We start from the raw sequence: 23,257 nt of genomic DNA, 5'->3' as shown, positions 1-23,257 counted from the left end.
TGAACATGGGGAAAGGTTCCATTAGGACATTGCTGTGTTTGAAAAGTGGTTGGAACAGCGATAGGCTTGCTGACTATTGTTGGTCTACCATCAGGAAGACCCCTACAGATATGTACAAGCGTAAATGCTCCACAACGTCATGTTTGTAGGTATTGTTACTGTTCTTTCTTACTGTACAGTGTATTGTAATATGCCTTTCACACATGCATCAGGTGGCTGTCCAATGAAAATGATACGTGATAGAAGCATACAGTTTTCACACTTTAATTCTGTATCGTATTTAGTCCAAATCACATAATTTCATCTAAAGGACAGAAAATGTCTTCAAATTTGTTGTGCAGTGTTATTGGTGGTGGTGGTGTTGCTTTGTATAGTTTTTCAGAAATTTTCTGGACATTGGGTAATCATGATGATACAATTTTCAAAGTACATACATGTAATATTCACATTAAACAGCAATGACTTCTGCCTGATTTTTCTATGAAATTGTCAGAAACCTTAGTTATTTCTCCTATGAGAACATAAGAATTGGAATCAATTGGTTCTATGTTCTAATTTATACACTATAGAAATAAATCTTATGTACCTTAGAAATATATTTTTTTCTACTTTCATGCTCAGCAGAGCATGCTGTCACAAAATTTGAATTTATTACTCCATTAAAAACATATACATTGGTATTAGAGGGTTCAGTACAGTTAGTCACATTACAAAGCTGTCCCTTTAAATACAGAAAATGGCTACAGTTTGCAATCTAAATATTCACTTATAATATTCCTGACTGTTGACACCAGTATGATTTATGTTAATATTGTGCATGCAGCATGGTAGAAATTTGAAACAAAATGGGTAAATAGGACGTCTCTTATACTAAGTATTTTCAGGTAAGAGAAACTTTTGATTCTTAAATTGCTTTTATTTAGTCATACTGTAAACTCCATCCAATGTAGATGTAAAGTTTGAATTCTTCGTAAAACAAATTGAGAGTCTGTACTTGCCAGTGTGTTACAAATTTTCCCCTAGCCTTTGTGTGTGTGTGTGTGTGTGAGAGAGAGAGAGAGAGAGAATGAGAGAATCAAGTAAACTTACTTGTTTGAGAAATGCGATTGAACTATAGCCAAAAACTTTGCAATGTACACACTTAAAAGGAAGGGATGCTTATAATAGAGAACCTAGTTTGTGAATACATTCTGGTTTTCTGTCAATATAAAGAATCATAAACTGAGCACTGATTATTTACACTTAGAAGAATTTGCTATGTCTAGTTTTTATTGCAAAATATTTTAACAGTCGAATGTGATATACTGATTACTTCACAATTTCCTGTTATCCACTAGCACAATCACTTCTGTTTTAGCTGAGCGAATGAAGTCCCATCCTGGGAAGGCAGAGGGGTGCATCTTCATGAATGTTCTTTTATCAATTTCATCTAATCATCAGCTGTCATCACCGTCACAATTAGATAAATGGCACAAAAGTGACATAATAAAAGCAAAGGAAATTCTCTTAATTGTGGCATCCATTCCTTTGTGTGTGTGTGTGTGTGTGTGTGTGTGAGAGAGAGAGAGAGAGAGATTTTGCAATATCATGTTACCATCTTTCACTCGCAAATAATTAAATAAATAGTGTGGTAACACTTCTCTTGCCTGTTGCTTGCAGATTACTCTACAACTATGACTGCTTCATTCTCTGCATGCTCTCCATTGGTGGTGGGAGAAGTTGCCTACTTTTGCCATTGTAAAACTCATTTTCTGCTTAGGTACAGCTTTCATTATTAAAATAATATTCCAGTATGTGAATGCAAAACAAATAAATTCATATATGAATATATGAACTTACATATAAAACCAGAAAGGTAATTTTTTGTGTGTAGTCTCATCAAACACCATGTACTATATAAATGCAATACATGAATGTAAAATTACAAACAGGCTCACCTTAACGAATACGGTGTTATTTAATGTAAAATGTTGTATAAATTTGGTGATATATGCTTTCTTGTTGTCCATTGTGGTATAAATTTTGAGCAATGCCTATAAAAAAAATGTTCTGTTCTGAGAAAACTTAACTTTATTCATGTTAGAGGGAATAAGAAAAATGGTTGATAATTAGAAGATGTAAGTGAGTATTAAAAAGATTTCCACGAAACTTACTTGTAAATGTTCTATTAATTTCGGTAGCCTCTGCCACCATCCACTTGGGAAACTCGATGCTTCACTGTTGGGAAAATTTCAGTTAGACATGCAGCACACACACTGACACAAAAATTAGACACACACGCAATTATGCACTTTTTGCACAAGCTGAATATCGACAGTGGTCAGGCACATCATGTTTGGCTCGCGCTTTTGCAACAACTCAAACCTATCACACCCACAGACAAACTGGTCCAGCGGTAATCTAGGAAACAACAAGAACCGGAAATCAGTTCAACAGTGAAGCATCGAGTTTCCCAAGTGGATGGTGGCAGAGGCCACCGAAATTAATGGAACATTTACAAGTAAGTTTCACAGAAATCTTTTTCATAGAAAGTGTAATAACATTGCACTGGGTTATTTTTTCTTGCATCTTGTATGTTTGAAAGGGATAAGCTTTTGAACTCGTGTACATATTGTGCATATCTTCCTCCCAAAATAAAATGTCATATTCATTGATAAAACATATAACTACATTCAATACAATAATGTATTAATATACCCAAATAACTCTGGTCTGGAAGGCCACAAGTGTTCCAACAAAAAAAAAACAATTTGCAGGCATTAGCCCTCAACACCACCATGAAATTGTTTTTATTATTATTATTTTGAAATAATCATACATATAGAAGTTAGTTTTTTCTGCACTGTAAGGATCATTACACTTGGTTGAAATAATCATCTAAGATTTGGTAACAGTTATTTCTTTTTCATCCAGGGTTGCCAATAATATAAAGCACAAAGTACTAGTTTCAGCTATTTTTTACTTTTGATGCTAGCCACAATATCCACAGTGGATTACTGATGCCATGAAAAATTTTCATGATTAAAGCTAAAAAATATTGCAGTTGATTAGTGTAATTGCCCATGTACATCTTATGTAGAGGAACTGTGATTCAAAGTTCCAATTGCAACCACAAATCAATGAGAATATTTTGTCAACGTTATTTTTTATCATTTATTCTGTGCTTAATTTGGTAGCAAAATTTAGCTTTATATACTTTTAAAACTGACAGAATTGAAAAAAAAATCAAATTTTACATGCAAGAACATTATACTGCAACTAACTACATATTCTCATTCAGTATATATATTCAGGTACAGAACAATGTAAATAAAACTTGTCACTCAGTTGCAAAAAGTAGTCATGTAAGTATCATGCATGGCCTGTGCTGACTTATCCATATATCTATATACACTCCTCAAAAAAAAGTGTTGAATATTGTTACATTAGACAATAGGTGATAGACATGGCCTTAAAATGCAACAACATATACACACACACAAACATGTCTGGTAGACGTTCGTATCTTTTCAGACATATTCCACCATGCCTATCACCTATTGCCTAATATAATATTACAAACTTGTTGTACCTAATATAACAACATTCCAAACTTTTTGTGAGGAGAGTACAGTCTAGGAAAATTTTAATATATCTTCATTAAAGAGTTTTTGTTTTAATAACACATTTAGTTTACAGGTGATCTCACTTTATACAGGTAGATTTGAAGTGCAAGTGAGTTATAAACCTAGCACACTGGTAGTGGACATTGGCTTGAAAAATATAATGTATAAGGTATGCCCAAATGAAAAGGATACTACGGTTATATCTAAAGAATATTATATTGCAGAATATTTGCTTTACATAATATGCGAATTACAGTTAATGTGTAACATGATACCTTCACATAATTGTCATTGAAATTGATGCACTGATCCCAGCACGTTAGAAGGGAGTGGATCGCTTCAGTGTAGAAACTCCGGGGTTGCTGCCGGATCCAGTTTTCCACAGTGTTCTGCACTTCCTTGTCACAGGTGAACCGTTGACCTTTCAGTGATTGTTTTAAGGGGCAGAAGATATGGGAGTCACATGGGGAAATATCGGGGCTGTACGGAGGATGTGTGAAAACTTCTCATTGAAATGTTCTCAGCAGGTCGAGGGTCTACTTGGCCACATGTGGCCTAGCGTTGTCCTGGAGGAGCACTATCCCCTTCGAGATCTTACCTCTGCACTTGCTTTTGATGGCCTGTTTAAGTCTCAACAACGTGTTGCAGTACCCATGCTCGCCTTCTGCAGGAAGAAATTGGATTACATCTCTCTTTGCTGATCTGGATGAATCCATAATGCACCCGTCAGCGCAAAACAACTCTAGCCAACTGAGGAAGCAGCAGGCAAACTGGAACAAACACCGCAACATCTATCGGCAAACATATTTACCTTCTTCGATTAGATACAACGCCACTACAGCAAAGGTCTCCTTTTCATTTGGGCATTCCTTATACTATGTTGTGTATTCATTAATGAACATATAAATTACCCAGCTGGATGGATCATATATTTATAAACAAAGTCCTTGGTGTGAAATAACTTTTCCTATGCTTTTCTACATGACAATGGGTATTAATTTTACAAAGTAATACAATATATGCTACTTGTAAAGTGGTTTTTATACTTATAGCAATGTTTCATTCAGGTTCGCCAGAACTTTTCTAAGCTTATTCTATCACAATATACACATACAACCTTAAATAACTAGTCACTGTACACTAATGATATTTTATTAGTGTAGAGTGACTAGTCATGTAAAGTTATATAGTAGTGTAGCCTGAAAAAATTCTGGGGAACCGAAATGAAATGTCACTACAAGTTATTCTTGAAAAGTAATACTTAATTTTATTATTTTGCAATATACAATAGTAGTTGGTGAACTTTCAAGAACAACATTGTTCTTACTTTTTAACTTTTAGATCTGTTCTTTTAAGTGAAGAGCATAATAATAATAAACACATGTCTGTATAATAAACATATCTTCCCCACAGTTGTACAGCATGAAGTTGATGCATTCTTCTATGCTAATTTCCAAGCTTGTACTTTTCCTCTCTTTACTTCATATTCTGCTTTTACACCCAGGCATGCGATCTGGTGAAGTAACACCGTCATCTCCATCTCGGCCTCACAGTGCTTTGAGTCAGCAAAGTATTAGTAGCCAGAGCTCAGCTGTCAGCTTACGAGCTAGACCATCGTCAGCTCGTAGACCTCGACCTGCAAGTATAGCCGTGACTGGTGTGACTGATCCTAGCAAATTTGGAGAGAGAGAGGGGATGGGCACGGCCAGGCAAAGTGAGCATCGCTTTTCTTTCCAAGTCTTTACTGCATGCTGAAACTGCATAAAGTCTCTTGTTGTTTGCAATTTTTCAACTTGTAAATAAAGTCACTGCTGTAAATACATAAAGTGTTGCAACATTTGCTTGTCTTCTAGTTAAAACTTGCTTACATCTTTATCACCTAGTCTTCTCGACATCCACGCACAGTGATATTCCCCTCATACATGTATTAAACAGGATAATCAGTTTTTGAAAATGTGCATGTATATAGTTTATTATGTGTGTTGCTTTAGGGACAATAATTATGGTAAATACTAGGGATGTGACGAAGCTGAAAAATTACCGATGCCTAGATGTACTCGCCGATAATTTTTGGATCAGATAGCGATGCCGATATTTAACCAATTCCAATACATAAGATTATTCAACAGAAATGGAATGTTATTTTCAGAATGACAAAAATAAATTTGCTAACATACATTTTTATATCACATATATATTCTAAAGAGATGCAAATGCACAAGAAAATAGTTATTTTTAGTGTTTTTTTATTGTATCTTTTGTCTTTTATCTTGATGTAAGCTGGAGAAAGTTCTGGGAAATCAGGATGATACGTCGCAGATGAAATAAAAAAACTACTTAAAAAAATGTTTTCTTGCATATTTGCATCTACAAGAAGTGGTTATACGAACCTTAAGAAGAACATAGATTCTCAAGAGATTTAACATTAATATACAAGCAGTCCTTTGAAATGCAAAATGAATTCTTGTTCTTAATATGGCAAATTTAATGCTGGCAGATTCAACTTCAGAAACACAAGTTTTTGAAGCACTTCTGGAAGTAACCTACTTCTTCTCTTATCGCAAATCTGTCCAGCAACACTGAACACTCGTTCACTGAATACAGGTATCCCAAGTATTTTTGTGCTGCTTGCTTGAGGTTTGGATACTCATTTTTTTTAATTTCCAATACAACAACGGATCCTGATCATGTGGCATAGTCGGTTCAGCAATGTTCTATTCTATTTCTGATTTTGAGGTAGGTTGATCCTCGGAATGAGTTTTTACAATAATTTTATCTTAAAAACTCCACAGTGATGAAGATCCATAAACTAATTTTCAATAAATCTTACAAAATCAAAATATAAAACTTATTACTAGGTAAAACTCTAGTATTATCTGTACCGGTTTAAATATCAGATTTTTACCGATGCTGATATGTCAATTTCTGCCAATTATCGTACATCTGTAATCGGTTTCGGCACATACCTAGTAAATACAAAATTATTTGATTTAAAATTGTGGAACTAGGCCGAGCAAAGACCAATACGTGTATCAGTATAGTAATATGTCATGAATTTTATTAAGGATACTATTCTGGATTCTTTATATCTTGCAAAGTGCATATGCATTTTTAAAAAAATTCAATGACTTTTCTCATGTAGAATTGTTTTCCTTCAAATTTACTCATTTAAATTATTCTAATAATTATAGCTTGTGAGATTGGCTATGTAAGTTTGAACTGTAATAACGAATGTTCCAAAATTTATAACTGTGAGTAGCAAATTTCTGAAATTTTCAACTTGCAGTATTGGTTTTGGCATTGGTTGTAATTGTTAGCGTACAACGAAACCAGATACTCTGGGTTCAAATTCCAAACAAGACATTGGTTTTTTGTTCTTTCATTATTCATTCTCATAATCATTATTAATGTAAGTGAATATAAAATAAGTACCAGTATATATGTAAGTGAATATAAAATAAGTACCAGTATATAGTTACACGGTTTGGAATGGTTTGAAATAACTGAGAGCTTTGAAAATTATGTATTTTGGTTAGCATGTAAAAAGCTAACAAAAATGATGTCTGATGTACACAATGCAAGTTTGACATAGACTTAGCCTACAAATGCAAGATATGGTATTTATTTAAGGTATTGATATTTAGTTAGCTGAATTGAGCAGATATCACTTATGATAGATCAAAATTTCCAAACTTCTTGTGATAGAATATGTTTTTTTTTTAACATATTGGTGTAAGATATTGGAAATTGCTACAAGTCTTCCTCCTTTTTCTTTATATTCCATTAATGAGACAATATTTTTGAGATTTGGTCATACGAAAGATTGAATCTTAAATTTACCATTACATCCCATAAGCTCACCCATTCATTCACAGCTTTTGCAATGTCCATACATGTAGTGTAACTGTCACAGTAACCTGAGATTCTTGGAATTGTTTTGAAGTAGTGACAATATGTGGAGGAACTCTTAGCACACTTCCCACTATGCTGAATGTGTTTCTAGTTATTAAACATAAAAGTAAGACGTGTGACAAAAATACCAAAACATCACATCTTTATGAAGAATCCTTGGAGCTCCAGAATAATGATTTACTACCTTGAGAAATATAAATGCTGATACCCTTTCCTGAATATTATAGCTCATGGACCAGACAGGCCACATAGGGCACCTAGTGCCGGTTCTGATAAAGAAGGTAGACCACCTGTTCCAAGAGTACCTTCTGCTAGGAAGTCATCTCATCCAAAAATAGATGCAACCAAGAAGGCAGCAGAGAGAGCCGTGAAGCCTCCAAAGGTAGGTTTGTTCGTAATTGTGCAAATGGCCTGTTGATTTGCACTACTCTTTTCTTTTTTAACATTTTAGCATTTTACATGCTGGTCTTGTTATTCATAATGCAGATTTTTTTAAAAAATATTTTCAGCAATGTATTGTGCAGACATTATATAGTATTAGCAAAAGAAGTTATAAATCATTAAACTAACATTTTATATATTTGTAATATCAAAATGTGTAAAATTTCAATATTTATCTTCATTCTGATACCCTGTTCCATATCTTTGAAAGATTAATAAAAATAGGGCATGTTGAAAAGGCATATTGTTTATATAAAATATGGGAGAGAGGTGAACTGTAAGGGGAAAAAAAGATATATATATATAGTTTTTCTTCTCTCCTGGTAATGCTGCTCTGTGACTGGGCATATCAAGTGGTTCGACTTTCAAATCCAGACCAGGTCATGATGTTCCTTCATCATTTTCATCTAATCATCACTTATTCTCATCGTCATGATTAACCAAAAGTGGTAGAAAAGCAACACAAAATAACAATTACTGTATTTTCTGGTATTGCACATTTTCACAAATTTTGGCTTATCGAAATACTTACTGAAGAGTCTTAAGACACAAAAAAGGAGGATAAAAAATGTCTGGAGTTCTGTCTTGTCCTGTCTCTTGTGTTCATGTGTGCTGTGCACCACTATATAGCCTCGACCTTTATCAGCTGTGTTGTAATTTTAGTTCATGGATATGTTTTACTTTTGTCTTTTATCAGGAGTTCACTCCACAACATTGGCTATAGTCAAGACATTCATTTCTTAATGTACTAGGTGCATGGAGTCCCTGGGATTGTGCACAAAAAGGAAACATTATTTCATTCAATGATTTATTGCCACAGATACAGCACTTGTCCAGTTACTTGGCAACATAATTCCCGCCTGAATTCAGGAACTTGTCTGGGCACCGAACCACTGTGTGACAGCTATCTGAAACTCTTCGTCGCTGTGAAAATGTTGACTTGACTGAACAGGAACTTTTTCAGGTGCAAGAACAGGTGTTAATCACTGGGAGCGAGATCCGGGTTGTACGATGGATGATTGAACACCTCCCAACTGAACCTGTCCAGAAGGGCTGCAGTGTGGCTAGCCATATGCAGCTTTGCATTGTCATGCAGCAAGATCACCCCGGCACTGAGCTTACCGTGTCACTTATTCTGAATGGCTCATCGCAATGTCCCCAGTGTTTCACAGTAACGGTTAGTGTTCAGTCTCACCTCTGGGCAGAAACTAGATGAGCAGAATGCCTTGTCTGTCCCAGAACACCATGCACATAATTTTTCGCGCCGACACAGTCTGTTTGAATTTCGTCCTGCTTGGAGATCCACTGCGATGCCAATGCATGGACTGCTACTTGCTTTCTGGGGTGCTGTATGCAACCCATGTTTCATCCACTGTATGATCCATTTGAGAAAATCGTCATCATCATGGTAACGCTGCAGAAATGTCAGTGCCGTGCCCATGCATTTTCCTTTGTGTTCGGGCATCAGTTGTTTCGGCACCCACCGGGCACACTATTTCCGGAATAAGAGGTGTTTGGTAACAATGTCATGCAACAACGACCGAGAAATCTGCGGAGTTCTGTGATCGTGACACGACTATCCTCCAATATGCGCTGCTGCACGTGCTCCACAAGCTCATCCATAACAGCCAATGGCTGCCACTGCGCTCATCGTCATGCACATTTTGCAGGCCTTCAGTAAATGTCCTGCACCAACGACGCACCATCTGCTTGCTCCTGACGTCTGGCCCATACACATGGCACAGCTGACGAAAAATTTCGTCCGCTGTATGTTTTGTGTGTTCAAGAACTTGATCACCGAACGAACCTCGCACGCAGCGGGAGATGGAATAAGAGCCATGTTTAATCGCTGCCGTGATGCTACTGAGGTCTTTCGGGAGGCATCTTCTAGGACATTCACTAGCCAGGGCATGTGCTTCTCACGGATGCGCAAAACTGGTTTCAATATGCATGGCCTGCCACCTGTGGGTGAGTGGGAAACTTACTTTCTGGATGCACCTAATAATTTGACTCAAATTTACTTTTACCCACCTTGATAGGCAATCAAATTGATTGGCCTACAATTTTTCTGCATCAAGTTTCAGGTTGAAGTCCTCCTTCATCAATTTCATCTAATCATCACTCGTCCTCATCATTGCTGTTAGCCTAGCCTAAAAAACTAAAAAAGAATATGTAAAATAAAAATACAAATCAAATTAGTTTAAAAATATTGTTGAGGAGCTGTGATTTCACATATGGTGAAAGAAGCAAGTAGCACCCACAATAATTAGAGTAACAAATCAATCAAGGTTAGTATTTTATTGATTACATACAAGATGCATCATGTAGTGCCAGTTATACTCTTAGTATAGTCAACATTACTGCCAGGAGCATGACATGAAAATACTTAAAATCCTGGAAAATGTAATCTCTGAGAAAATGTTATAACATTTTGCTATGTTGGAACCATGTACATATAATGTTGGAAAATGTGAAATCAAGGTTCCTCTGTATTTAATATTAAAAATTAAAAGTGCCATAAATCATACATTCACTTTCTAGCCTTCTCCAAAGCAGACTCCGAAGGCTACTCCATTACAGTCACCAGGAAATGAAGTTGCACCTGGGATTCCTGAGGCAGAAAGCGAACCACAGCCTCAGCCTCAACCTCAACCTCAACCTCAGGCAGTTGAAACTGAAGTGCCAGAAAAAGTGGAAGAAAAGACTGTCGAAGAGCCAAAGGACGCTGCCACTCAAGATGAGGTCCCCAAGCCAGAAAGTGTTTTGGAACAGAATAAGAGCTCAGCTGAAACAACAGACAAGTTGGAGACAACAGAAGCAAATGAGCAGGAATCTGAAATGACAGGTAAATGATCACTTAACCCATAAAAGGTGTTTATGATCAGGGTCTCATTTTCACTTTTTTCAAGTAGGTAGTGAGAGGCAAAGAGTAAACTTGATGCACAGATAGACTAATCTGGACTGGACCTACAGTATAAAGAGGGACCCGAACCACTAAGTGCCTCCACAGGTTACCATATACAAGGGGAGTTCAACAATTATAGTCCCGGACATATAATTTGTCATTTTTCCACATAGTCCCCATCACTGTAATGCACTTTTCCCACCTATGTTCTAGGGCACGAATACCAGTTTCAAAAAATTGTGATGGCTGTGCTAGAAGCCATTCTTCGACAGCATGCATAACATGCGCATAGCTAGCAAAGGTGGTCCCCCACAGGTGCTGCTTCAGCTTTGGGAACAAGTGAAAGTCACTCTGTGCAAGATCTGGAGAGTGCTCGATTAGTTAAATCCATCAGCAGCAACAGCGGCGGCTGTAAGATGACTTCTGTGGTCTGGAGCATTGTCCTGCAGCAACAGACTCGGTCACGCTTTTGATCAATGGATAACATTTTCAGTACCCATTATGCAGATACCTTGCGCATCTCCAAGTGTTGATGTAAAATGGTTTCTATTGAACTGATTGACAAGCCAGTAACCTCGGCTAACCTCCGAATTGTCAATCGTCTGTCAGCCATTACCAGGTCGTAAACTATGTTGATGTTTTCAGGTGTGCACACTGTTATGGGTGGTCCTGCACCTGATGCATGTTCACAGCTCTCCCTGCCGCACCGAAAGTCACATGACCAATTCATGACAATTTGGTATAACTGAGCACCATCACCCAACACATTCACCATGTCATCATGAATCTCCTTCGGTGTTAACCCCTTCTAATTTTCTCAGTCAGGGCTCCTCTTGTCCTGGACCTACGTAACATTAACATTATAGACCCTACATGGCTGAAATTTTGTGTGTAATCATTCAGAGAGTTATACATGACACAAAAAATTTCAGTTGTTTCGGATCATTCCTTCTATATTAGGGACAATAATTGTTGAACTCCCCTGGTATATTGTATGTGTAAACATGTTTAAGTGGTAGAAAAGACTCCACAGCCTTACCTTCAGTGTGAAATAGAGAAAAAGGCATATTATAACTAGCAAGTAAATATCAAGTTAAGATTTGGCTACTGCTATTTTCAGTTCCACTAGGTGTAAGAAGCATTTAACATTCCAGTTAGGCTTCAAAACACACTCCTTACATCAGATTTTTAATAAGCTTTTAGTTGCTTGGCATGTGTGTAGTTCCATAGAACGTGTTTATCTAACAAGGGGTATACCTAAATTCAAGAATTATCTTAATTTTGAACCAAAGTTTCCCAAAGTAGGAATATTTCAAGTCTCTCATAATCAAATGTGCAACGTTGTTGTCCATTATTTTAAATGATAACATTTTATTTTACATTTGACAAACCATTCAAACATGATAGTTATAGTAGTTATTTACATGAGTTTTCTTGTAACCAATCTTGATTCTTTTTGAATTGATTCAGAACAAGTGCTACTTACTTTATCCACATAACTTAGTAATTGTAGTGGTCCCTGCCACGGTGCCACCATCCAATGTGCAATCTATTGTTTTACTGCTTTGTAACAGCAGTTGCAGTCACTGAAGCAGACAAATTAACTGCTGTAGAATAGCTGCGTAAACCTGGAGCCCACTAAAATGTACAATGCAAGTCAAATTTTACACAACATATACTAATACTAGTAGCTCATCACTTGTTTTTCGTCCCTTCAATCACTTTCAGTAAAAAAGCAGCATGATAATATCTAGTTTTTATTTAAACATCAATACATTATTTATTATATTTCAGCATCAATGATAGCAAAGACTCGCATTACTACAGAGGAGGAAGCTAAAGCAGCATTGGCTGAGCGGAGACGATTAGCCAGAGAACAGGCTGAACGAGAAGCAGAATTGGAGAGACAGAGACAGGTACTACTTTCTGGGTATTTTTAAATGTTGCAAAATGGAACAAAATACAGCTTTGCGTGTATGACTCCGGAAACTCACGGAACCAATATTGTTACTCATTTGAGCCAAAAAGTATCTGCGATACTGTACTTTCCAATAACAATGTTATATTGGTGACAGTTTAACCGTATTATCTACTTTTCAATTCTGCCTTCACCTGGCTGTAATCAGGAGAGTTAAAAATGATATCTTGAATGTTACAGGAGGAGGAGCGCCGCAGGGAGGAGGAAAGATTGAGGCAAGAAGAAGAAGAGCAACGTAGGGCAGAGGAAGAGCAACTTAGACTTCTGGAGGAGGCACAAAGAGCAGAGGAAGAAAGATTACAGCAAGCTATTTTGGTATGTTACATTCCTGTTAACCCTTAGATACATATTTTTTTTTCATACTCCCTCCTTCGCATAACTTTGTAAGAAATATTTAGGGTGTCGACTCGCTAGAAATTCATTGGTTTCCTTCAATCGAAGAATTTTCTTTTGAAACTTGAAGAATCCTGGTGTCTAGTAATCAAATGGATATACTAAGACAGGGTGGCTACTCACCGGGAATTCCTTAATTCTGGGAATTATGCATGAATTATTAGCTCGGGAATTCTATGTGAATTTTTCTCTGTAGACGTGAAAAATTTCAACTTTTATTAATCCAAATGAATTCATACATTTACAAATGCCCCGAGGCAAGTTTTTCAGTTTGTCCTTTATTTTTATCGAGAAAGGAAAGAAGAAGAGGCTATGTGGTAAATAAAATAGAATTATCACAACCCGCTTTGTTTGCTAGTGTCCTTTGCAGAACAATCTGCAATGCAGATTATTGCAAGATAAGATATCATGAAGTTGATTAGGTAAATTTGAGTATGAAATTCTTGTACAATTAGCATTTGTAATTTGTGTTTGTATTTCGAGCCTTAGTTTGCGAAATGGCAAATGTAAACTCCAGATTTTAAATCTAATATTTTAAATAGTATAGTGTATATACCATTTAATTGAATTGAATAAGAAAATTTGGATTCATTGGAATCGGACAGACCCTTTATATTATTAATACCTGTGGGTGGTGAGAGGCTGTAATACGTAAGGTTGAAATAGAGGAAGCATCTGTTTGAACCCTTGAATTCTTGGAAACCTCACCGTGGAAACTGGCAATTATACTTGAATTTTATCATGGTCCTAGAGTGGCCACCCTGTAAGAATGTCTTTGTAACCTTGAAATTTAAAAAAAAAATCACCCTGATAAACCTGGAATTATACTTGAATTTTATCTTGGTCTTGGAGTAGTCACCTCGATGTTGCTCATTATTAACTTGTTTTCAGTAATTAGTAAGTTCATATGCATTTTATTATCAGCCTTAGGTCATAACTTTGAATCCTAGATAAAGCCTCTATGTTCCCTCATCTCTACATCCTCACTGGTGCGCTTAAACTACAGTGTTACAAATATCCAAAAACTACAATACGATCCACACATTTTATTACTACTAAAGTTCTTCACAACTGACTGTATAACTTGGTAGAATGCAAGAAAGAAACCTCTTTTATGCCAAGTATGGGTATATCATCACTACTCTACCATCGATCAATGTTTTCTAGAAGTTAAACCATATATGCTCATATTTAATGAAAACATGGCCCCTGCATAAAGTTTCAAGTTTTTAATATACCCTGTGAAAATTTTGGGACTACAGCACTGCCTATTGGGGACAATAAATGACAACCTATTGGGGACAATAAATGACAACCTATTGGGGACAATAAATGACAATCAGGTAAAAAATTGTCTAGTAGTTTCTTTGTACCTTTGATTCATAACCATCGCCATGTCTTTTAATATGTTGTTATTGGCAATTAAAAAAAATGAAAGTGTACATACTGCTAGGATCAGCACTTGAAGTTGCAAAAGTTGAATCGTGTACAGTCACGGACACTTCTGGCTTGTAGTAACCGTATTTGAATATCAATGGAGTTGTTACGTCCCAGGTGTCCGTGACTCTAAAAGCATCCCCCAGCTGGAAATTTTCACTTAAGCCATGGCTAGGTTTTTATGTAAATGTGTACTTGGAAAGGAAATATACATCAGTCCGGAAACCTTTCCCGAACTAACCTGGTCTATATCTGTTCAACATCATTCACATTTTTATTGCAGGAAGCACAAAAACGCGAAGAAGAAGAGAAGAAAAGAAAGGAGGAAGAAGCCAAACAAAGAGCAGAGAAAGAAGAAGCAGACAAGAAAGCAAGAGAGGAGGCTGAAAGGTTTGTATTTCAATGATGAGTGAATAAATCGGTGAAGAAGGAAAGAGGGATGGAAGTAGCCATGCATGATTCTTAGGATAAATATGTTTCATCTGGAACCACAGCATTAGTAACCATCATCTTTGTATTGTTTTGCCATTTCTGCAGAGTGCCTTCCTACACAGCCTCTGCATGGAAGTGTACGAGTTACATGGAGGAGAAGGGCTTGGAGACTATTCAAATATTACTGTAGTACTCTTGTTGTTCTTTTTTTAGTCATGTTTGGCTTAATAGTAATTTTTTCAGTATTGTTTCAATTTCATGGTTGCAAAGTTTTTAAACTGAATTTTTCTCCTTTGTGGCCATATCGTCCATTTGAATTGTTCCTCCTCCCAAAATTCTACACCAGAAAATCCATCTTTAACTTTGGCTCAAAGGCAAACAGAGGTGCCTATCACAGAAAGCGACAGAGATAGGAAAAAATCTGAAACTTGATATTGCAAGTTGTTGCAAAATACAATGATGTTTCCCTTCAGCTTTGGTAGTCGTGTTGAATTATTAAAGAGCATTCATAACTAGGGCCTGGGACTTTGTGTCCTATAAAACTGTAAAATATGTATGTAATTATGTCATATAAATTGGAAAATATGTCATGAAAAATTACAAATATGTCAGAAAAATGCAGAAATATTCCCAGTAAACAGTACTCTCGAATTTCTCCCATACCCGATAGAGTAGAGTAGGGGCTGTAATGTACCGAATGTTATTTTTACTTTTGACAGATTTTTGTGAAAAGCGAAAAAGGCAAAGAAATGAGAACGAAACTTCTTTACTTCCCGTGCAACAATGAGAGAGAACATTTTTCCTCAATAATGTTTGCATGGCTATCAATTGTTGGTGGGATGAAAAAAGTGGGGTATTATTGTTCTGTACTAAGAAAAGACTGCACCTTTCTTCCTCCGTAATTTCCATATCCTGCCATCGACAATGTGAACTATCCGTTGTGCTAAACCTACGAAGAAAAAATTATGAAATAACCAATTACGTGCGATAGAATTACGAAATTATACAGAAATATGTCTTATTACAACAAAATTGAAGAAATATGTTGTAAAAATGCGAAATTGGTGAAATATGTCAAAATATGCTTTGTCAAGTTTGTCTATTTCGGCTGATTTTCATCAGATATGTTCATCAATATTAGATCCGAAGCCAAATGAAAAATATGTTATAACATAAAGTCCCGGGCCCTATTGATAACTAAGCAACCAACTCTTCTGTTGTTTATACGAAATATTCAAGTTTACATTTTAATATGTAAATTAATTGTATTGTTGTTTTTTTTGTTGTTTTTTTTTTGCGAATTTGCAGGCCAAGTTCTGAGGCCTAGTCAGGATAAGTCACCTCCCCCCTCCACTATATTTTACTTGTTTTAGTTAGAGGGTTCATATTCAGAGTGAGAAGGAGATTGATCATTACCAGCCAATATTTTCCCCGAGTGAAAATATCCTGAGAATTATGCAAAATTCATATTGTACATTACTTTTGCAACAATGTTGTGTGATAATTTGCACACATTAACAACAGGAAGTGCTTTCCCTTGTGATGTTCCACTTTGTTTTGATTCGCATGAAAAAGTTACTTGGTTGTGATAGTTGTTTGTTATGGAAGGTGATAATACATTTTTCTCCGTTTCTTTAAGGCAACGAAAGGAAATGGATGAACGTTTAAAGAAGGAAGAGGAGGAAAGACAAGCACGTCGAAAGCGAGTGGAGGCAATCATGCTGCGAACACGTGGAAAGGGATCCAACTCATCTACCCCTACCAAGGTGAGATCTATGGATAGGAACATTAAATTTTGGTTTAAGTTTCCCTTAAAATGTGTTATTTTGTACTACAATTTAGTATTTAAAATTGTACAAATTTTGACATTGGATAGATATTTATTACAAAATATGTTTTAGGCTTACATGTGTGAGAAGTGATCAGGTATCTTTGGTTTGGATATCTACATTATCACACAATTATATTTGTACTTTAACTTTCACAGAATAAAATTTGCAAATTCACCTTGCAACAATAAGGTTGTGGTTTTCTACATAATGTTGATAATTCTCACTCAACACTTTTCTGCCCAAGAGTTCAATACTACATTCTCACTCTAAAAAATAATAATCCAGTCTACATTTGAGACTGAATAGTATACTACAAACTGTGTGCATTAATGTGTAAAATTTGAGTGTGTGTGTCTTGACAAAAGACAAATTTGATTTTTTTTCCTGATTTGTAAATGTCAGAATTTACCCCCTTCACTTTCCCAAAGCTATAGATCTATCAGATTTCCTCAGCTTTTTTGTTACCAGCAAAGAGAAAAGAATAGTAATATAATAGTAATGTAAATTTCTAAATGTACCTTTATTCATAAAAGATCAGCAATCACAACGAACATAGACCCAGGCAAACAGGCTTATATCCTTGTAATGCCCTTCCATGAAAACAGTTCAAAACATTTGAAATATTGTGTGCTAGAAAATCAAAAGTGGGATGGCATGCGTAAATACTCTTAAATTCTTTGTAGAAATTTTACCGAAAAATGCAGGCTCGACCAGGACTGGAACTCTGGTCTCAGGCATACCATTCCATTGCTCTATTAACTGAGCTACTGAACCAGACCTTGCTTCACTTGATTTTTCGCTGTCACTGTTTAAGCTGCGTGGAATTGTCTCTGTCAGTGGTACCACAACAAGTTCTGTTACCTTTGAAACACTATTGCCTTCGATGATGCCTGGTTTTCCCCAGCGTACATATGTAAATTACCTTATACATAGTACATCTCCTGTGTATGCTAACTCGTAAGGTAATTTTAAATTCTTGTTTTCTCACGTTCCAGGGAGACTCAAAGGATAGTCCTACAGATGAGAGCCAAGATCCTTCCAATGAAGGAGACGCAGACCAGAATAGAGATAGTGCCAATGGTTCTAAAGATGCCTCCATGTCATTCGATAGTGAAGCCAAAGGTCTTGCTGAGGAGCAGAAGCCAGAATCTCCTGATGAAAACCACGCTTCGCACCAGCTGTCAGAACCTGCTATGGAAGTGTCACCCAGCAGTCCTGCTGATCCTCCTGGTCACGTGGAAGGCTCGCAATTAGTGGATCTTGGTAGCCAAAGTGTTTCCGAAAGTATGGTTGACAGTGTTATAGATAAATCCGAGAAAATGGACATTCAAGAAAATGGGGAGAGGAAAATTAGCAGTGACTTGTTAATAGACTCCAAACCGATGGAGATTAGTGAGGACTTAATTAACAGTGCAACTGTTCTTCCACAGCAAACAAATGGTCATAGAAATGGAATGGAGGATAGTGGTGTGGACTTTGTCAGTGTAGATAATGTGTAAGTATGTGGGAGCCCAATAATAACTCCCCTTTTGAGCCTTAATTAATTACAACTAATTTGGAGTACATTACGGGTAAGATCTTTATTCTAGTATTTTTCCAGCAGAATTGATTTTCATGGAGAATAGTAATCCATGGAAATGAATGCAGATACTACTTTTCTTTTGTATATACCTTTGAAATTGTTCAGTCAGTATTAGTTTTAAGTAGTGAAGCAGAAAATTTATAATTAAGATATAATCATATTTTTTTTTTAACATATAGAGCATTATTTAGTACAAGCACATGTACATCACACCAAATGTTTGTTTATATAAAATGAGCAGTGGAACAGAATAATTACAGAGAAACTTAGAACTCAGTTTCCTCGACGCTGTTTGTAGTTCTATTAATTTTGGTGAAACTTGTTTGTTCAATGCAGTTGCGGTGGTCACCGAAGTTAATTGAACAAACAAAAAGCAGCTTCACTGAAACTGTGAGTACTAAGTTTCTCTGTAATTATTTGCTACCACGTCTCGCTTCCCAAAATAAAGAACAGAATAATCGGTCCAATATCAGTATTGGTCGATATGGGCATGTTGTATTGGTTTATCAGCAAAATTACTGATAATTTTACCAATCCATTATTTCTTTAAATAGCTTTAACTTGGTGCAAAAGTCTAGCATTTCATTATTATTTTTAGGAATATAAGTATGATTCATATACACTCGTATCTTGATTTTATAAGGTAAGTGTCTTAAATATGTATTTTCTTTTTTCTAAGACAAAATTACAATGCAGTCAAGTGGTTACATACATTAACTAAGAAAGTGAATAAACCATTCATATTCTCCACGAGCATGCACAATTTAATGTCAGTACTTTCATCTGTATTGAATTTCATATTTGTGTATAGCTCTTTTCAGTATTAAGAAAATTGAATGGAACATGCTGTATTCTGTAGTTATGTGACTCCATCTCTATTTCTGTTTTGGTTTGATAATCAAAGGTAGTTTGTATTACAATATTACATGTTTTGTGTTGTTTATCTTTAAAGGCAGAGCTTCAGCAAATTAGCTGTATGCACCAGAAGAGTAATTACATGAACTTGCATTATCTAACATGGTTTGTGAAAATTTTGTGGAACATGGTGGGAATATTAAAAGGTATACAGTATTGTTTGATTTTGGTTATGCACTGTTCCATTCTCTAGATGGTGTAGTGTATTTCGCAGTTTTCATGTTTCTCCTATCACATCCAATCAGTTGTACTTCTGCATGGCAGCATAGCCAGGTTACTAGAGAAGTTGTACGGGGGTAGAGTTTAGAGGGCATTCACATTAGAGAAACTGGACAGATGTATTGCATTTGGAGAGGGAGAAGAGTGTTGATCCTCTTGATTCCCAGTTCCGATTCCTCAACCCTCTTTTACAATATTTACCAACTGTGAATTCAAAGTTAGCAAGAAAAAGAACTGGTTGTGAACAGCGTTCATTCAAGTCAATCCTCTATATTTCTCGGTGTTACACTGCAGCAAGGCTCTTTTGGCTGGAACTAGCCACCTGTGGTGCATTCTCTTGTCTTGTTTTCAGTTCCTTTTCTTTTGAAATTTAATGCATCTGCAAAGGCTTATTTTTTCATAATTATAGAACGCTTTTAATCCTCAATGTTGATGTTTCTTAAATTCTATTCTTAAGTAGGAATTGTGTTTTATACTGACAACAAAGTTATTTTACTTCTTATATAAATAAATATATATATGAAATCATTGCTAGAAAAAAATATATTTACTGTATTCATACATTGATTTCAGTGGTTTGCAGCCACCAGACACAAAAGGCTGTTTTAAAGCTAGATAGTGGCAATCACCAAAGTTAATGGATGAAAAATATATAAAACAGATTTGTTGTTTATCATGTAAGAAGTGAATTTTTAACCCTGATTTTGCCTTGAATTGGAATTATATCAATTTAATGATTTTTTCTTGTGTGATGGTAGTGTTCCTGTGTTTTGTGATTGTTGCAGCTGATTAGGGAAGACAGTACAATTTTTCTTCTGTAGTGAGGATAATAAACTGGAATCTTGTAATTTATTAACTTACATGCACAGTGATTTACATTTCCAGTGATAGCCATGCCTTTGATTTGTCATGCTGTTGTGCAAATTAGCTAAAGCTGAGGTGGTGATAATGTGTGTACTGCAACTGTGACTTAGAGACTGCTGTAAGATTCCATCGATGATGTGCTACATCGAAAAATCTCTTCTTTCTGAATCAGAAGTTGAATGTATGCTTTTGGTGATAGTATTCCAATGATTCTATGTCCAAAGTACTTGATACTGCAATCCATAGTATTGCTGTATTATGCACTTAAATTTGGCGATGGGTGACAACATATTTTATTCTACTGTACATATCTCTGTAATTTTATTTCAAAATGCTTGTGTTTATCTTAGAACAGTAAATTCTTATTATTTTATGTTAGTAACCATTATTAGATGTGATTGTGTAATTTAGTTATTAACATTCATGACTGATGCTTACTTCATGGTAGTAGCTATTGGGATAATTGCTGCAACTGAAATATCAAAGGTAATAGTTGTAGTAGTAGTTAATTTATTATAAATTATAACTTTATTTAAGTACATAATAAAATTACATATATTTTGTAGTGTAGGTTCATATCTCGTAGTTATTTACTTGTAGCAATAATAGATAGCATTTCTAGAAATTTATAAATTTCTGTAATCTTGTTTATCTTTAATTATAATTGCTGTTGATTTCTATTGTGCTAAACTTATTGGTGGTGTAAAATAGAGAGCATTTGTTGTAATATACTCTTATATCGTCGTAGTTGGCTACGTTTTATCGGGGTTAGATCAAGACAGTTTGTTTCATATATAATTTTTTAAAGGTCCACCAATTTTGTTATTGTTCCATTATTCTTTCATATTCGTGAAGAAGTGATTATGTTTATACATTGACTTTTTTAAATTGTTTATTGAAGAGAGTGTGTCAGTTAAATGTTGATTATGTGTACTACACCTTTTTGATCATCTTTATCCCAGACACTTGTGGTCTAGTGGTAATTTCTCTGCAACTAGAAAAGTGGTTATCAGAAATGTTCCTTGGTTGCAAGGTATCTGAAAAGTCACACAACCAGGTTTTGAACGTACGTAACTTTTGTACAAAAAGTGATGGCATGAAACTTACCCTGGGCATTAACTTTGTCTATGTGGATATTTTTTGAACATTGAACAAGAAAATCATACTCTACATGAAGGTTCAATATGTGCAAGGTTACTAAGGTGTCATTCCATGTCAAATCAACCAATAAAAAAAATAGTAAAAGTAAAGTGCTCCCCTGTGCTTTGCACCATGCCATAAAGGCGTATAGGGGTGTGCGGTTAGGGCCCCACACTTTCTTGCAAATCAACCAATAACAAAATATTTTTGAACCTTGGATTCATATTTTTAAGATTTATTGTTTATTCATTGTACATACCAAGAGGACAAAACTGTAAAATTTCAGATCTTTTGGGCTCTTAGTTTTTGAGTTATTGACTTTCAAAAAAGCAAAAATTCCCAGAATTTGAGGATATTTCGAAAACTTTAAACAGCTGTAGATCAAAAACTATTTGGCCTAGAGAGCTCAAATTGGTGTAATTCTTTTCTGCTTTTAATGACCTTTAATTTGAAATGCAACATGACTGTGCTATTTGAATTTTGTAATTTTTCAAAAACTCAAAAAAAGGGGGGGGGAGTTAAAATCTCAAAACACCCCTTTTAATTTTTTTGAAAAAAAATCATGTTTTGAAGAGATCAATTTACTATTTGTGTGCAAAATTTGCTAAATTTGTTGACTTCCGTGTTAAAACCCTAACTAGAAGCAGAGTGGTTGATATTGAAGTCTGTATTTTATAATTTTTGGACTACAAATAATATGAAAATACCTAAAATTTATCACTTTTAATATCAGGTAATCAAATTGAAAAATTTATGTTTGTATTTACATTTTAGAATAGGATACAAATACACCCTACTAAGGTGTAAAAAAAAGTTTTGTACGAAGTAAAAACAAACCTGCATAAGAAACAATTGTGGAGTCACTTGCAAAAAATGTTTGCATGTATCGATGGTCTGTGTAAGTATTTATTGAACTCGTAAAAGAATGATAAATTTTTATGCGTTACAGGTGATTTTTTGGGGTTAATTATGGCATATTCACAAAAAAAGTATGTTTTACTTTCGAAATTTCAAGGTGTACTGGCAACCTTGATTATGTCAGAGGCCATATCTGGTGTGTCCAGTGGCGTGGCGTGACTTTTTGAAAAGTGTTACCGGTTATCAGTAAGACAATTGTGCCTGCTAGACGTTATCAACCCCCCCCCCCCCCCGTAACGAAAAACATGTCTTCATCCTTGTTTTGCAATCAGCACAGTCATTTACCCACAAACACTCCTAGAAAGAACTACTACTCATGAGACAGTTATATATATATATACCACGAAAATCCAATGAATAGTGGTAGACCCTTGTCAATTCTTCATCTGTCTCTGTTTCTTTGCAATGAGGTGTGGAGGGGAAGAAGGAGAACCACACTTTTCTCGGGTCAGTTTGATGTTTGTGTGGTGAACACTGAGCAGACGACAGAACTCCGCTCCTTTGTGGAAGGGAAGCCCAGCTGTACGTACTACTGTTGCCAACTTAGTATTTTGGAGCAAGATTTGTCCAAATCACGAATCGCACCAAGGAACTATATTTTCGTCTATTACCTAACTGGTCTCAGTTGTAGTTCAATCCTACCTATAGTTGCTTCACAGAAATTGTATTCCTATTTTAGGCGGG

The 23,257-nt window shown here is 35.6% G+C and overlaps 1 protein-coding gene across 19 annotated transcripts in view; it reads left to right on the top strand.

Annotated features, from left to right (window-relative positions):
• The window catches only part of LOC145988748 (uncharacterized), a 288,359-nt gene that overhangs the window by 257,779 nt on the left and 7,323 nt on the right, over window positions 1–23,257 (top strand). For 16 of the 19 annotated variants that reach the window (XM_083123901.1, XM_083123893.1, XM_083123894.1 and 13 more), the window contains 8 exons: window positions 5,110–5,319; window positions 7,745–7,899; window positions 10,500–10,803; window positions 12,658–12,779; window positions 13,022–13,156; window positions 14,955–15,061; window positions 16,743–16,869; window positions 17,931–18,430. In XM_083123901.1, the coding sequence (XP_082980027.1) occupies window positions 5,110–5,319; window positions 7,745–7,899; window positions 10,500–10,803; window positions 12,658–12,779; window positions 13,022–13,156; window positions 14,955–15,061; window positions 16,743–16,869; window positions 17,931–18,430 (1,660 nt within the window). Of the gene's footprint in view, window positions 1–5,109; window positions 5,320–7,744; window positions 7,900–10,499; window positions 10,804–12,657; window positions 12,780–13,021; window positions 13,157–14,954; window positions 15,062–16,742; window positions 16,870–17,930; window positions 18,431–19,469; window positions 19,579–23,257 lie in introns of all 19 variants that reach the window. The other 3 variants (XM_083123898.1, XM_083123907.1, XR_014441780.1) reach the window with 2 other exon arrangements.

This window comes from Lepisma saccharinum, chromosome 6, assembly GCF_977018435.1.
Source record: "Lepisma saccharinum chromosome 6, izLepSacc3.1, whole genome shotgun sequence".
NCBI lineage: Eukaryota > Metazoa > Arthropoda > Insecta > Zygentoma > Lepismatidae > Lepisma > Lepisma saccharinum.
Note: the sequence above shows the minus strand (reverse complement) of the source record. Positions and strands in the feature narration are given on the sequence as shown.